At 40.7% G+C, this 14,097-nt stretch overlaps 1 protein-coding gene across 1 annotated transcript; it reads left to right on the plus strand.

Moving 5' to 3' along the window:
• The first annotated feature begins 3,652 nt into the window (after positions 1–3,652).
• LOC109205873 (uncharacterized mitochondrial protein AtMg00810-like) lies at positions 3,653–4,818 on the plus strand. Its single transcript, XM_019368634.1, has 2 exons — positions 3,653–4,200; positions 4,710–4,818. The coding sequence occupies exons 1-2, from the start codon at positions 3,653–3,655 to the stop codon at positions 4,816–4,818; spliced, it is 657 nt and encodes a 218-aa protein (XP_019224179.1).
• The last annotated feature ends 9,279 nt before the right edge of the window (positions 4,819–14,097 follow it).

Raw genomic sequence — 14,097 nt, forward strand, 5'->3', positions numbered from 1 at the left:
GCCGGGTGAGATTGTGGATTTCGGTACTTAATTGGTGCCGGACACCGTATCGTACGGCTCTGGCAGGGGTTATAGTAGTGGAAGGAGCAGCTTCGGACTTCTTAGTATTGAGTTCGTTGGCAGGCCAGCGTGGCTACGTATGTAGCTTGAGTTAGCTTGGTTAGTCCCAAGTTGAATTGTTGAGGGACAGGTTAATTCGATCGTTATTGAACTTGTTAGTGAGCTGAGGAGATCTAGGAGTTACCTTTTCTGTGCTGTGAGGCGTATGATTTGCTGGTTATGGGCACACGTGGTGCAGTTCTATTAGGGGATTCATAGTGGAGGTCGAGCGGGAAGAGTAATTGCGTGTCGCTCGGTAAAATGGAGTGTTGGGTATGGCCTATCAGGTTGCGTGTCGTGTGTTATCTGTTTCACAGTGGGTGTGATAAATTGCGTTAGTGTCAGACATCAATTGTGTGTGGCTGTTGAATTTTGATTCACAGTGTCTTGAGGCGCTTCATGTGTAACAGTGTTGGGATAGGATCGCGTATTGTAGCGAGGCTACGTGGAGTTATGACCTTTCGAGGTAGATTCAGCTGTTATATTTCTACGATGCGAGACGGAGTCTCAGCCTTGTGTTGTAATGGTATTGATGAGCTTGAGGTACAGCTCTTTCATTGGAGCCGTTTGTCCCGATTTGAGCATGTTCAGACCGTTTCTTACGGGTGCGTGTATTATGCAGGTTGTGGTTTAGGCTTGTATGGAGATATCATATCACCAGAGTGGTGTTGGATTCGAGGTGATCGTTGGGTTCATTAATGCATACGGACAGATTTGATCTCAGCTTGTTAGGAAGATAATATCGAGGTTTGACCCGGAAATCTGTTGTGATATAAGTCAAGGGAAGTGGTTTCATGAATGGTCGATCTGAGAGATGATTACGGTTTATAGCGTGTTTCATTCATCGTTGGCAGTATATGAGAGTGTTGGAATAAGGCTTTAGCTAGTGAGAGGTTCTCTGCCGGTAATTGGTTGCTGGGGACAACTACTGTGAATAGAAGTTATAGTTCCGAGTGTTTGGTTTAGGCGGTATATCATATGTTTTCACCTGAGGGTGCAAGTATGGGTTATTACAGTTGGTTCGGGTTTACTTTGAGTATAGATGTGAATTTCTGATCTTGGGTATGATTTTTTCGAAAAGTGCAACGTGGTTCTATGGTTTATGGCTTAAAGGGACTGTGGAAGTTCGGCTATATTGTGTTATCGGGTCTACGCGAGATAGGATGGCGAGGGATCACCCCGGGTATATGATTGGTAAGATCGTTCAGCTATTGGTTGGCTTCTAGAACAACTCTGGATACGCTCGAGGATGAGCGTTTGTTTAAGTTGGGGAGGATGTGACGACCCGGCCCGTCGTCACGTGAGTTACCGTCCCATTTCCCCCATATTATGTCCCTCCATGATTTAATATCAGTATTTGAGTTGATCGGGTAGAATTGGATTGGTTCTAGTTGGAAATATGGCACTTAGCCTTTTTGAAGGAAGCTTGCTTTGGAAAAAGTCAACCGGAAGTTGACTATGTAGTTAGAGGGCTCGGATGTGAGTTCCGGTGGTTCGGGTAGCTTCGGGGGATGATTTGTGACTTAGGAGTGAAGTCGGAATTCAATTTGGAGGTCAGGTGTAGAATTAGGCTTGAATTGGCTAAGGTTGAATTTTGGCGAATTCCGGTTGGTAGGTGAGATTTTGACCCGAGGGTCGGAATGGAATTCCGAGAGTTTCAGTAGCTTCGTTAGGTGATGTTGGATATGTCTGCAAATTTTCAGGTCGTTCGGACGTCGTTGGGTCGGGTTTCTGGTCAAATGCAAGTTTCAGAAGTTTTAGTTTAACTTAGGCTTGAATCCGTGGTAATTTGATGATTTTGTGTTGTTTGACGTGTTTTGGTGATTGGAACAAGTTTGTATGATATTTTGGAGTATTAATATTTGATTTTAAGTATCTGATTAATTGGTTTTGAGCTTTGTGCTCGGGTTGAGAGAGTAAATGGTCGGGCTTGCCTAGCATTAGTGTTGGGCGCCATCACGACCGGGTTTGGGGTCGTGACAGAAGAGCCATAGATTTCAGGCCAACATACCCTTGAATTTTTTTGGGGTGGGGGTGGGGGGTGGAATTGCATTCTAACAGCAACATACATCATTAGTAGAATTTCTGGTTCTGTCCTACAAGGAAAATCTCCTTATGAGGTATTCCATGGAAAAACACCTTCTTTTGACCACATAAGAACTATGGGATGTCTTTGCTATGCCACAAAAACTTATTTCCATGATAAGTTCAATCCTAGGTCTATCCCTGGAGTCTTCATGGGATATGCATCAACACAAAATGGATATAAAGTGTATGATATTGTTGCTAATAAGTTCATATTCAGTAGAGATGTTGTCTTCAAGGAAGGGATCTTTCCTTTCAAACATCCCAAACACAGATTCCTAGTTATCCCTGATCCAAATCCTACTTGTCCCGCATCAGATATCTTTCCTCCTTCTAACATAGCACCAAAACCATGTACCAATGTTCAACCAGAAGTCACAGCACTTGATCCTTCAAGTGATTCAGCAGACTCACCTGCTCTTTTTCCTACTTCCCCTGTCAGTTCTCCTTCTATTCCTAATCATTCTTCCTCTTCTACTCTTCTTTTGGTTGTTGATTCCTCTTATGACACTCATGTTATATCCCCAGACCCAAGTGCTATTCAAATTACCAATCTCACACAAGTAAGAAAGTCAGATAGGGTCTCCAAAACTCCTATATGGCTGACTGATTATGTGAATCCTCCTCTACCTGCCACTTCTGCTTCCACTTCATCTCCTTACCCTATCCATCACTTCATTTCTTATCTCATCTCTCTCCCTCTTTTCAATCTTACCTAGCCTCCTTCTCTTCAGACACTGGGCCAACCTCTTTTTCTCAAGCTGTCAAAGATGATAGGTGGATCAAGGCTATGAAACTTGAGATTGAAGCATTAGAACAGAACAACACTTGGGAAGTAGTAGATTTACCCCCTGGCAAAGTCCATATAGGATGTAAATGGGTGTACAAAATTAAGTACAATGCTGATGGCACAGTAGAAAGGTTTAAGTCTAGACTGGTTGCAAAAGGTTATACCCAGCAGGAAGGGATTGATTTTCATGACACATTCTCACCTGTGGCCAAAATGACCACAGTGAGAACTGTTATAGCAGTTGTTGCACTCAGAAACTGGCCAATCTTTCAAATGGATGTCCATAATGCCTTTTTAAATAGTGACTTACATGAAGAAGTCTACATAACTATGCCTCAAAGATTTGGTAGTCAGGGGGAGTATAGAGTTTGTAGACTACTCAAATCCCTATATGGCTTGAAACAGGCCTCTAGGCAGTGGAATTTGAAGCTAACACAGGCACTTCTCAAATCTGGTTTTCATCAAAGTAGACATGATTACTCTTCGTTCATTAAGGCAACTAATGGAAAGTTTGTTCTCACACTTATCTATGTAGATGACTTGCTTATTACAAGTAATGATCAAGAGGAGATAAATAGATCAAAAGCATCTTTGCATCAGAACTTTAAACTGAAGGACCTCGGATAGTTGAGGTATTTTTTGGGAATAGAAATTGCTAGATCAGTAGAAGGCATCTTCATGTCTCAAAGGAAGTATGCCTTGGAGATGATCTCAGAGGCTGGACTCTCTGGTTCAAAGCCCAAGAAGACTCCAATGGAACAAAATTTGAAGCTCGCAAGCACAAAGTTGGATAAGATAGTAAATGAGAATGTTGATGACACTATCTTGGAAGACAAAAGTCTTTTTCAAAGGCTAGTTGGAAAGCTTTTGTACTTGACAATCACAAGACCTGATATTGCATATGTTGTACAAAGTCTAAGCCAATTCATGCATGCACCCAAGAAGTCTCACTATGAGGCTACATTACATGTTGTGAGATATCTCAAGGATCAGCCTGGACTTGGTCTTCTCATGTCAAGCAACAGTACAGAAAAGGTTCAGGGATTCTATGATTCAAACTGGGCATCATGTCCCATGTCTAGGAAGTCCATTACAGGGTTCTGTATCAAGTTGGGAAGTTCCCTCATTTTGTGGAAGGCAAAGAAGCATACTACCATCTCAAGGAGCTCAGCTGAAGCTGAATACAGGAGCATGGCACACAGTGGCAGAATTGACATGGTTCAATGGTTTGCTGAAGGAACTAACACTAGACATGAAAGAGCCTATAGAGTTGTATTATGACAACAAGGCTACCCTCAAATTGCTGCAACTCCTATCTACCACGAAAGAACAAAACACATAGAGATTGATTGTCATTTTATAAGGGGAAAAATTCAAGAGGGGTTAATCAAAACTGCACGTAGTGGGACTAATGAGCAACCAGCTGATGTCTTGACAAAGGCTTTGGGACACCAATAGCATGCAGTTTTGGTATCCAAGTTGGGAATGAAAAACATTTTTCATTCTCAACTTGAGGGGGAGTGTAGAAATTAATAGGTTGTAAAGGTTTACCTAAGGCTATTTAACTTGTACTGTTCTAGAAGATGTAAATAGGAGGTTAGTCGGTTTGTTGTTAGTATATATGTAATGTACATTACATTCTTTTTTAGTTAGTGAAAAATATGAGTTGATCTAAGCTCTCTCTTCTCGTCTCTTCTTTCATTTCTTCTTCTTCATCTCTGCTCTCATTTCTCAGCAATTGCTTGACTATGGCAGACGTAGGGCCTCATTTTGACAGTGCCATGATCACGACTGCCCTGCCCTGGCCCAGGATCACAATAGGGAGGAGTTTGATGCGATTGTGAGAGTATGTCGCTGGTGCAATTCTGTTATCACATAGGGCTAGTATGAACCAAGTCAACTTCCGTTTTTGAGTAGTATTGTGCCGTGATCACGAATGCCTGGACAGGCATCGAAGGATTGTCTATGATCGCGAAAGAGTTTGGTATATCAACGTATTTTGAAAATTCATTTTTGGTCGAGAGCTCTCGGGGATTGGGTAAATTTAAACAAAGAATCGACACTTTTGATCAAGTTAACTAGTATAAAATCCTATTTGGGTTTTATTTACGTGATGCTAAATGGATTTTTATGTTCTAAATGAGACTTGATGGGTAGAACTAAGAATTTTTTTCAATTAGCCCGCTAAATTTAATGGACTAAATTAACATGGCGAAAATAGGGAACGGTCATTTACAAAAAACAACTCAGATATAGATCCTTAGTAGGTGTATTATTTTTTAAGAAGATCATACAAGAGACGGTCTAGGCCTGGGGTCATGCCCGAAATTCCAACCTCGGGGTCGTGGTGGTGCCTAACGTCCACTTGCTAGGGAAGCTAACATTAGTACAAATTTATTCATCTTAAAACCAATTTGAAAGCAATTTAATGAGAAATAAAGCTGTAAAATTTCGAAATAGATATAATAACTCCAAATGCAGACTAGTCAAACCACGGAATTTGGTGTCACAAGTACATGAGCATACTAGAAGTGCTACAACCAATGTCTGAATAAAAATACAACTGATTGAAACAAAATAAACAGTAACACTAGGTAAGCAATAGGTCTTCAAGGACTGCAATCACCATGCAACTCTACCTCAAGTCTCCAAATGCAGATATGATTCGAGCAAAACTCCACTAGACGCTGCTAGAACCAACACAAGAATCTGCACAAGAAGTACAGAAGTGTAGTATGAGTATAACCGACCACATATACTATGTTAGTACCGAGTCTAAACTCGACGAAGTAGTGACGAGGCTATAACAAAGCACTCACTGTAAACCTGTACGACTATAATGATATAACAACAAAACAAAGAAAACAAGTATAACATGAAAACTGGAACAGAAAATACATAACAGAGGGCCCCAGAATAACATCAAAGCTCAATTTTCTCAATACAACACAAATACGAAATCAACAGTTATGAACAATCAATATATCTTTACGGTTGCGACGAGCAACTCGATATATATATATGTATATGTATATATATATATATATATATATATATATATATATATATATATATATATATATATATATATATATATATATATATATATATCTTCTCTATTGCAATGCGCAACCCAACAACAACCTAGTGGAATCCCACAAGTAGAGTCTGGGGAGGGAAGTATGTACGCTGACCTTACCTTACCTATGAAGGTAGAGAGGTTGTCGTTGCGGCGCGCAACCCGATCCAAAATACACATATACAAATACCGTTGCGTCGTGCAATCCGATCACACACAATAATACCAATAACCGTTGTAGCGTGCAACTCGATCCCACATAATAATAATACAAATGTACAATTTCAACTAACTACGGCGTATCTCAAATAAAACACAATAAGATAATTACATAATTAAAGACATAAAGCAGATAAAAGTAGCTATTTAACAACACACAAGGTAATAAAGACACAGATATATGGAATCATTTAGCAAATCAAGGCATGTAACGGATAAAGGCATGAATTTAACAAGTAAGGGAAAGTAATAATTAGAGCATTTAACAAATAATAACATGGATTAAACAAAAGCATGAAATAACTGAAGTCAATAAATAAATATCCCAACCCACATGCTTAATCCGTGGCTATGTATATACATTCGTCACCTTACATATACATCGTCCCCACACATAAATCAAATATCAAATAATCCAATCAAGTCCTAATTCCCTCAAGTCAAGGTTAACCACGACACATACCTCTTTCCGCAACCAAATCAATGATCAACAACAGCTTTTCCTTTAGAATCAACCTCCAAACACATCAAATCTAGCCGAATATAGTTCAAACAGTTCAAAATAAGCTTTAGAAACTACCCAAGAGTGAAAAATATTTAATCTTTAATGAAATTGGAAAAATTCAACAAAAGTCAATCCCGAGCCCGCTTGGTCAAAATTTGAGATTCACACCAAAACTCGATTACGCATTCACCCCCGAGCTTGGTTATGTGATTTTTTTATATTTGACCTCAATTTGAGGTCTAAATCTCAATTTTATAAAATTCCTAAATTCTACCCAAAATCCCTAATTTCTACCATGAAATTTATATATTAAAGGTAAAAAAAGGTTAAAATTAGTGGGAGATTATGGAAATACATCAAACTAGTTGAAAATCACTAACTAATGAAGTTGGGATGACAATCTCTGCAAAATCCTCTCTAGGCCGAGCTCTAGCTTTCAAAAATGGTGAAGAATCACCAATTCCCCACTTTCAGCAATTTATATAACTGGGCGTCAGGTGTTCTTCACATTCGCGAAGCACATACACGTTCGCGAAGTGCACTGGCCCAATGGCCTTTGCGTTCGCGAAGTCAACATCACGTTCGCGAAGGCTGTTCCCCAGCCTACCTTCGCGTTTGCTTCCCTTGGTCAGCATTCGCTTCCCTTGGTCTGCATTCATAATGAAGACCCCTGCTCACACTCTAGAGCAGGTAGCTCACGGATATCAGACTCTAGCAATTCCAGTAGTTGGAGTAGTTCAACCTGTTATTACTACACAGTTCGGGGAGGATCCCGTGATGTCATCATCAGAGGGACTGAAGAGGTTAGACAGGTTCACCAAGCTATTTCCTATTAATTTTGGTGGCACTCCTTATGAGGATCGTCAAGATTTCTTGGACATTTCCCATGAGGTACCACACAACATGGTCTTAATGGAGTCCAGTGGAGTTGACTTCGCACTATTTCATATGTATGGCTCCACCAAGAGGTGGTGGCAGGAGTATGCTCGGGTAGATTAGTAGGTTCACCTTCACTCACTTCGGATAAGTTCTCATAGCTATTCTTGGAGAAGTTCATTACCTTCACTTAGAGAGAGGATCTACATACCCAGTTTGAGCGCCTACAGTAGTGTAGCATGACTGTTTCCCAGTATTAGACTAAATTTGTGGATCTATCATGCCATGGAGATATCTTGATCCCTACTGAGAGGGATATGGTGAGGAGATTTATGGATGGACTTACTTATAGTGTCAATCTGCAGATAGCAGAGAAACTAAGGATGGTATTTCTTTTACTCGGGTTGTAGATATTGCTAGGAAGATCAACAGGGTTCGTAACCAGGGCAGAGAGGCGGCATGTGAGAGGAGGCCTCATTATTTTTGTGGTTTTAGTGGTGCCTCGTCTGGAAACAAGGGTTCATTTGGTAGAGGCCATCCCACCAGGCCGGTTCAATTAGCACTATAGGTGTCTCGTGGTTCTTCAGGTGGTCACAGTGCATATGGGTCTCATTTTGAGCAGCCGGTATTTAGTGCACCTTCATCTCCTACTAGTGCACCACCTCTATAGAGTTACTATGATGGTCATTTGGATCATCAGGGATCGTCTCGGACTTAGTAGTTATGCCAGTTGCAGAGCTGCATGAGCACGGCAACACAGGCCATATCAAGAAGTACTGTCTTAGATTGAGGAACAGCAAGCCACAACAGGGTACTAGTGCCAAAAATTTGGCACCGGTTGCTCCACTGCCCACTCATCCAGCTAGAGGCAAAGGTTAGGAAGCCCAAGGTAGTCGTCAGGCCGTTAGAGGTGGAGGCCAGTGAGATCGTCCGAGAGGTAGAGGTCAAATTGGTAGGGTTCAGCCCCATTGCTAAGCATTCCTAGCTAGACCTGAGGCAGAGTCGTCTGATGCGGTCATCACAGGTATTGTTCAGGTTGCCACAAAGATGCATCAGTTTTATTTGATCTGGGCTCTACTTAATTGTATCTGTCATCCTATTTTGCTTCATAGTTGAATATGTCTCATGATTCGTTGAGTGCTCCTATTTATGTGTCTACGCCTGTTGGGATTTGATATAGGTAGACCATGTTTATCACTCATTTGTGGTCTCTATCAGGGGTTGTGAGACCAGGGTAGACCTTCTATTATTCAGTATGGTGGATTTTGATGTGATTTTGGGCATCGATTGGTTGTCACTGTACCATAATATCTTAGATTATCATGCCAAGATTGTGAGGTTAGCTATGTCGGCTTTCCTTGACTGGAGTGGAGATGGACTCCTGGTCATTCCATTAACAAGGTCATTTCATATGTAAAGGCTCGGCGTATGGTTGAGAAGGGATGTTTGCTGTACTTGGTATATATTCATGATTCTAGTACAGAGGTTCCTTCTATGTATTTAGTTCCAGTTTTGTGTGAGTTCCAAAGGGTGTTTCATACAGACTTGTCGGGCATGCCACCCAACAGAGATATCAAATTCTGCATTGACTTGGTCCTTTGCACTTAGCCAATTTCTACTCCACCATACCATATGGCCCCAGTTGAGTTAAAGGAATTAAAGTAATAGTTGTAGGATTTTCTTAATAAGTGATTCATTAGACCTGGTGTCTCTCCTTGGGGTGCACTAGTGTTATTTGTGAAGAAGATAAAGGGCTCTATAAGGATGTGTATTGACAACAAGCAGCTGAACAAGGTCGCTATCAAGAACAAGTATCCATTGCCGAGGATTGATGACTTATTTGAAAATCTTCAGGACTCCAAGGTGTTCTCGAAGATTGATTTAAGATCGGGCTACCATCATGTGAAGATTAGGGCATCAGATGTCCCTAAGATGGCTTTTTGGACTCGGTATGGTCACTACGAGTTCTTAGTGATGTCATTTGGCTTGACCAATGCCCCAGCAGCCTTTATGGATTTGATGAACTGTGTGTTCAAGCCTTATCTAGATTCTTTTGTGATTGTCTTCATTGACGATAACTTGGTTTACTCCCGCAATTGAGAGGAGCATGAGCAGCATTAGACTTTGAAGCACCGTCTGTTATATGCCATGTTTTCAAAGTGTGAGTTCTGGTTGCACTCAGTTTCCTTTTGGTCCATGTTGTATCTTCTAGGGGAATAAAGTGGGTCCTAAGAAGATTGGTGTTGCCTACAGGTTCAAGATCCTACATCGTGTATTGTGCTGTATCGCGTATTAGGCTTGGTGCAGTTTTGATGCAAGATGGTAGGGTAATTGGCTATGTGTCTCTTCAGTTGAAGGTTCATGAGAAGAATTACCTTGTGCATGATTTAGAATTGGCAGCCATTGTTCACGCGCTGAACATTTGGAGGCACTATCTATATGGCATTCTATATGAGTTCTATACCGACCATCGGTGTCTCCAATACATGTTCAAGTTGAAGGACCTTAATTTGCAGCAGTGGAGAGGTTGGAGTTGCTGAAAGACCTTAATCCGGGGAAGGCCAATGCAGTGCCGATGCATTGAGTAGGAAGGCTGCAAGCATGGGCAGTTTGGCATATTTACCGGCCTTGGAGAGTCCACTAGCCATGGATGTTCAGGCTTTGCCAACCGGTTTGTGAGGTTAGATGTTTCGGAGCCTAGTCGGGTTCATTCTTGTATTGTTGCTCAGACATCGTTGTTAGAGCATATCAAGGGTCGCCAGTTTGATGATCCTCACTTATTGGTGTTGAGGGATACGATGTAGCGAGGTGGTGCCAAGAAGGTTTGTGATTGGAGATGATAGTGTTATACAACTTCAAGGCCGGAATTGTGTTCAAAATATTGATGTGTTGAGAGAGGTAATCCTGGAAGAGGCTCACAGTTCGCGCTATTTCATTCACCCAGGTGTTACGAAGATGTACTGTGAGTTGAAATAGCACTATTGGTGGCGGAAGATGAAGAAAGATATTGTTTCTTACGTCTCTCGTTGTTTGAATTGTCAACAAGTGAAGTACAATCATCAGAAACTAGGTTGATTGACTCAGAGATTTGAGATACCAAAGTGGAAGTGGAGCGCATCACTATGGATTTTATGGTAGGCTTACCATGGACCTTGAAGAAATATTACGCAGTCTGGGTTATTATGGACCGGTTGACTAAGTTTGCACACTTCATTCCACTGATGACATTCTATTCTACAGAGCGGTTGGCTCAGATTTTACATCCGGGAGATTATTCTCCTGTGGGACATGCACATTTCCATCATTTCTGACTGAGGCACGCAGTTCATATTGTATTTTTGGAGAGTCGTGCAGCGTGAGTTGGGCACGAGACTCGGTCTGAGTACCGTATGTCATCCTCAGATGAACGAACAGTTCAAGCGCACTATTTAGATGTTCAAGGATATGTTGCGGGCATGCTCTATGGATATCAGAGGGTCAATAGACCATTTTGTACCTCTAGCAGAGTAATCCTACAGCAACAGCTATTAGTCGAACATCCATATGGCTCCGTACGAGGCCTTATATGGGACGCGATATTGTTAGCTGATTGGTTGGTTTGAGCTCGGTGAGGCTAGATTGTTGGGCACTAATTTGGTCCATGATGTCATAGAGAAGGTTAAGGTGATTCAGGAGCGACTTCGTCTCACTTCAGACAAAAGTTATGCGGGCCGAAAGTTCGGGATGTAGCTTACATGGTGGGTGAGAAGGTTCTTCCCTGAGTGTCGCCTATGAAGAGCGTGATGCAGTTTGGAGAAAAGACAAGTTGAGCTTAAGGTTTATTGGCCCGCTCGAGATTCAGAGAGAGTTGGGTTGGTTTCTAACAGACTTGCATTACCTCATAGCCTAGTAGGGGTACATCCAATATTTCAGGTTTCCAAGCTTTGGAAGTACCATGAGGATAGATCACATATTTTGAACTTTATCATGGTGCATCTTGATGAAAATTTGGCCTTCGAGGAAGAGTCGGTAGCTATTTTAGACCGGCAGGTTCATAAGTTGAGATTTAAGAGTTTTCCTACTGTGAAAGTGCAATGGAGAGGTCGGCCGATTGATGAGGCTATGTGGGAGTCCAAGTCCGATATGCGAAATAAATACCCACACCCTTTTTCTAGTTCAGGTACTTTTCTATGTCCATTCAAGGACGAATGCTTCTTTAGCGGTGAAAAATGTGATCGATTTGAGTACTAGCTTAATTTCTGTGTTTCGAGACCTTCCAGAGTTTGAATTTTATTGGTATTCATGTGCCGGTCCTTGTCGTTTTCTTGAAACCTTTTCCATAAATTTTTTAAGAAAAAGTGATTTTTGACTTAAAATAAGGTTTGGGTTGATCACGGTCAATATTTTTGGTAAATGACTTTGGATCGGTGTTTTGACAATTTCGGTAGGTTCATATAATATTTTTTAACATATACACATGTTTGGTTGGGGGAGGGGTCACCCGAGCGCATTTCGGCGCATTATGTGAAAAATTGTGAAAAATGAGTTTCCAAGTTGAAATCATGAGTTTCGAAGATCGATTCTTGTTATTTGATAATATTTTGATCATTTGAGGTAGTGAGCAAGTTTGTATGATTTATTACACTTGTATGCATGTTTGTTTGCAGCCCAAGGGCCTCAGGTGAGTTTCGGAGGAGTTGCGGGTTGATTCGGAATAGCTGGTATGGCTCAGTAACTGGAGTTGAACTGCAGCTCTCGTATTTGCGAGGACCTGTTCCCAAATGCGAACTCTGTTTTTGCGAAGTCGAGATCACAATTGAGATAATGGATGGACAGGGCAACCTTCACATTTGCAAAGAAATATTCACAATTGTGGACATCTCTAGATCGCGTTTGCAATGGTTTGGTCGCTTTTGCGACTGGGCACTAGAATTAGGCCGCAGTTTCGCAAAAGCAAACCTTTGACCGCATTTGCGATGGAAGGGGCCCTCGCAAATACGATGTTATTGTCCCATTTGCGACTTATGCAGGCTGGGAGCACTGTTCGCATTTGCGACCAGTATTTCGCATTTGTTATGGTCGTAATTGCGAACAAGAGTTCACAAATGTGATACCTGCAGCTGGGTAAAATATGAGAAAGTCAGGACTTAGCTCATTTTATAATATTTTTTAAACTTAACTACTCTAGAGGCGATTTTTGAAGAGGATTTTCTTCCCAAAATTATTGGTAAGCACCTTAACTAGCTTTCAATCAATTTCAACTACTTTTCACAAATTCTTAATATCAAATCTATGAATTTTAAGGTAGAAATTAGGAATTTTGTAAAATTGAGATTTAGACCTCGAATTGAGGTCAGATTTCAAACCAAATCACATAACCGATCGGGGTGAATGGGTAATCTAAATTTGGTGCGAATCTCTAGTTTTGACCAAACGAGCTCGGGGTTGACTTTTTTTCTTTTTTAATTTAGTTAAAGATTGAACTTTTTTCATTCGTGGGTAGTTTCTGTAGCTTATATTGGATTGTGTGATTGATAATTGGCTAGATTCGGTTGGTTTAGAGGCTTGTTCAAAAGTCAAAGTCATTATTTATTATTGATTTGGTTGCGGAATGTGGAAAGTGTCATGTTTAACTTTGTTTTGAGGGAATTAGGACGTTTATGGTCTATTTGCTATGTGAACTATGTGTGGGGACGACGTATATGCGATGTGAGAGGTGTATATGTGTTGTCGTAGGTTAAATCATGCGGGTTGGGCTATTTTTATTTTATATTATATTTCGTTACATGCTTTGATTGCTACATGTCCTTACTTGTTATCCATGTCGTACTTGTTATATGTCATTTAGTTGTTACCTGTTTCGATTTATTTATTTCTTGCTCAATATCTACTCACCTGCTATATATTCTTACATGTATTAATTGTATATCTTTATTGTCTTGTGTCTTTACTTGCCTTTATTATCTTTATATTACTTGTTGCACTTTATTATGTTATATCTGGTTGCTTGAGTCCTTTAGCTATTCTTGTATTAATGAATAGTCGAGGCTTGTGAATATGAGGTATTGATTATTCTCAGTTTGTACTAGTAGTTCCTTGATGTTCTATAGTATTAGTACCCTTTGTGTTGAAATTAAAAAATTTGGTTGTGTTAGAATTGTTCGTGTTAATGAGTTGATAATATTGGGAACGGGTTGCGCGCAACAACAATATTGGAAATAAATTGATAACGGGAACGGGTTGCACGCCCCAACAGATATTGATATGATATTGGGATCAAGTTGCACACCACAACAGATATTGTGATAATATTGGGATCGGGTTGCGCGCCGCAACAGAGTATGGCGTGTTTAACTATTTGTAGTTGTGATGTTCCATTTTCGTACTGTGATATGAGATTATGAGTTGGTGTTATTCTGGGACCCTTTGTTAGTTGACCTTCGGGTCTCGTTTTTTATGAGTTAT

Source organism: Nicotiana attenuata, unplaced genomic scaffold, assembly GCF_001879085.1.
Source record: "Nicotiana attenuata strain UT unplaced genomic scaffold, NIATTr2, whole genome shotgun sequence".
In the NCBI taxonomy this organism is placed as follows: domain Eukaryota; kingdom Viridiplantae; phylum Streptophyta; class Magnoliopsida; order Solanales; family Solanaceae; genus Nicotiana; species Nicotiana attenuata.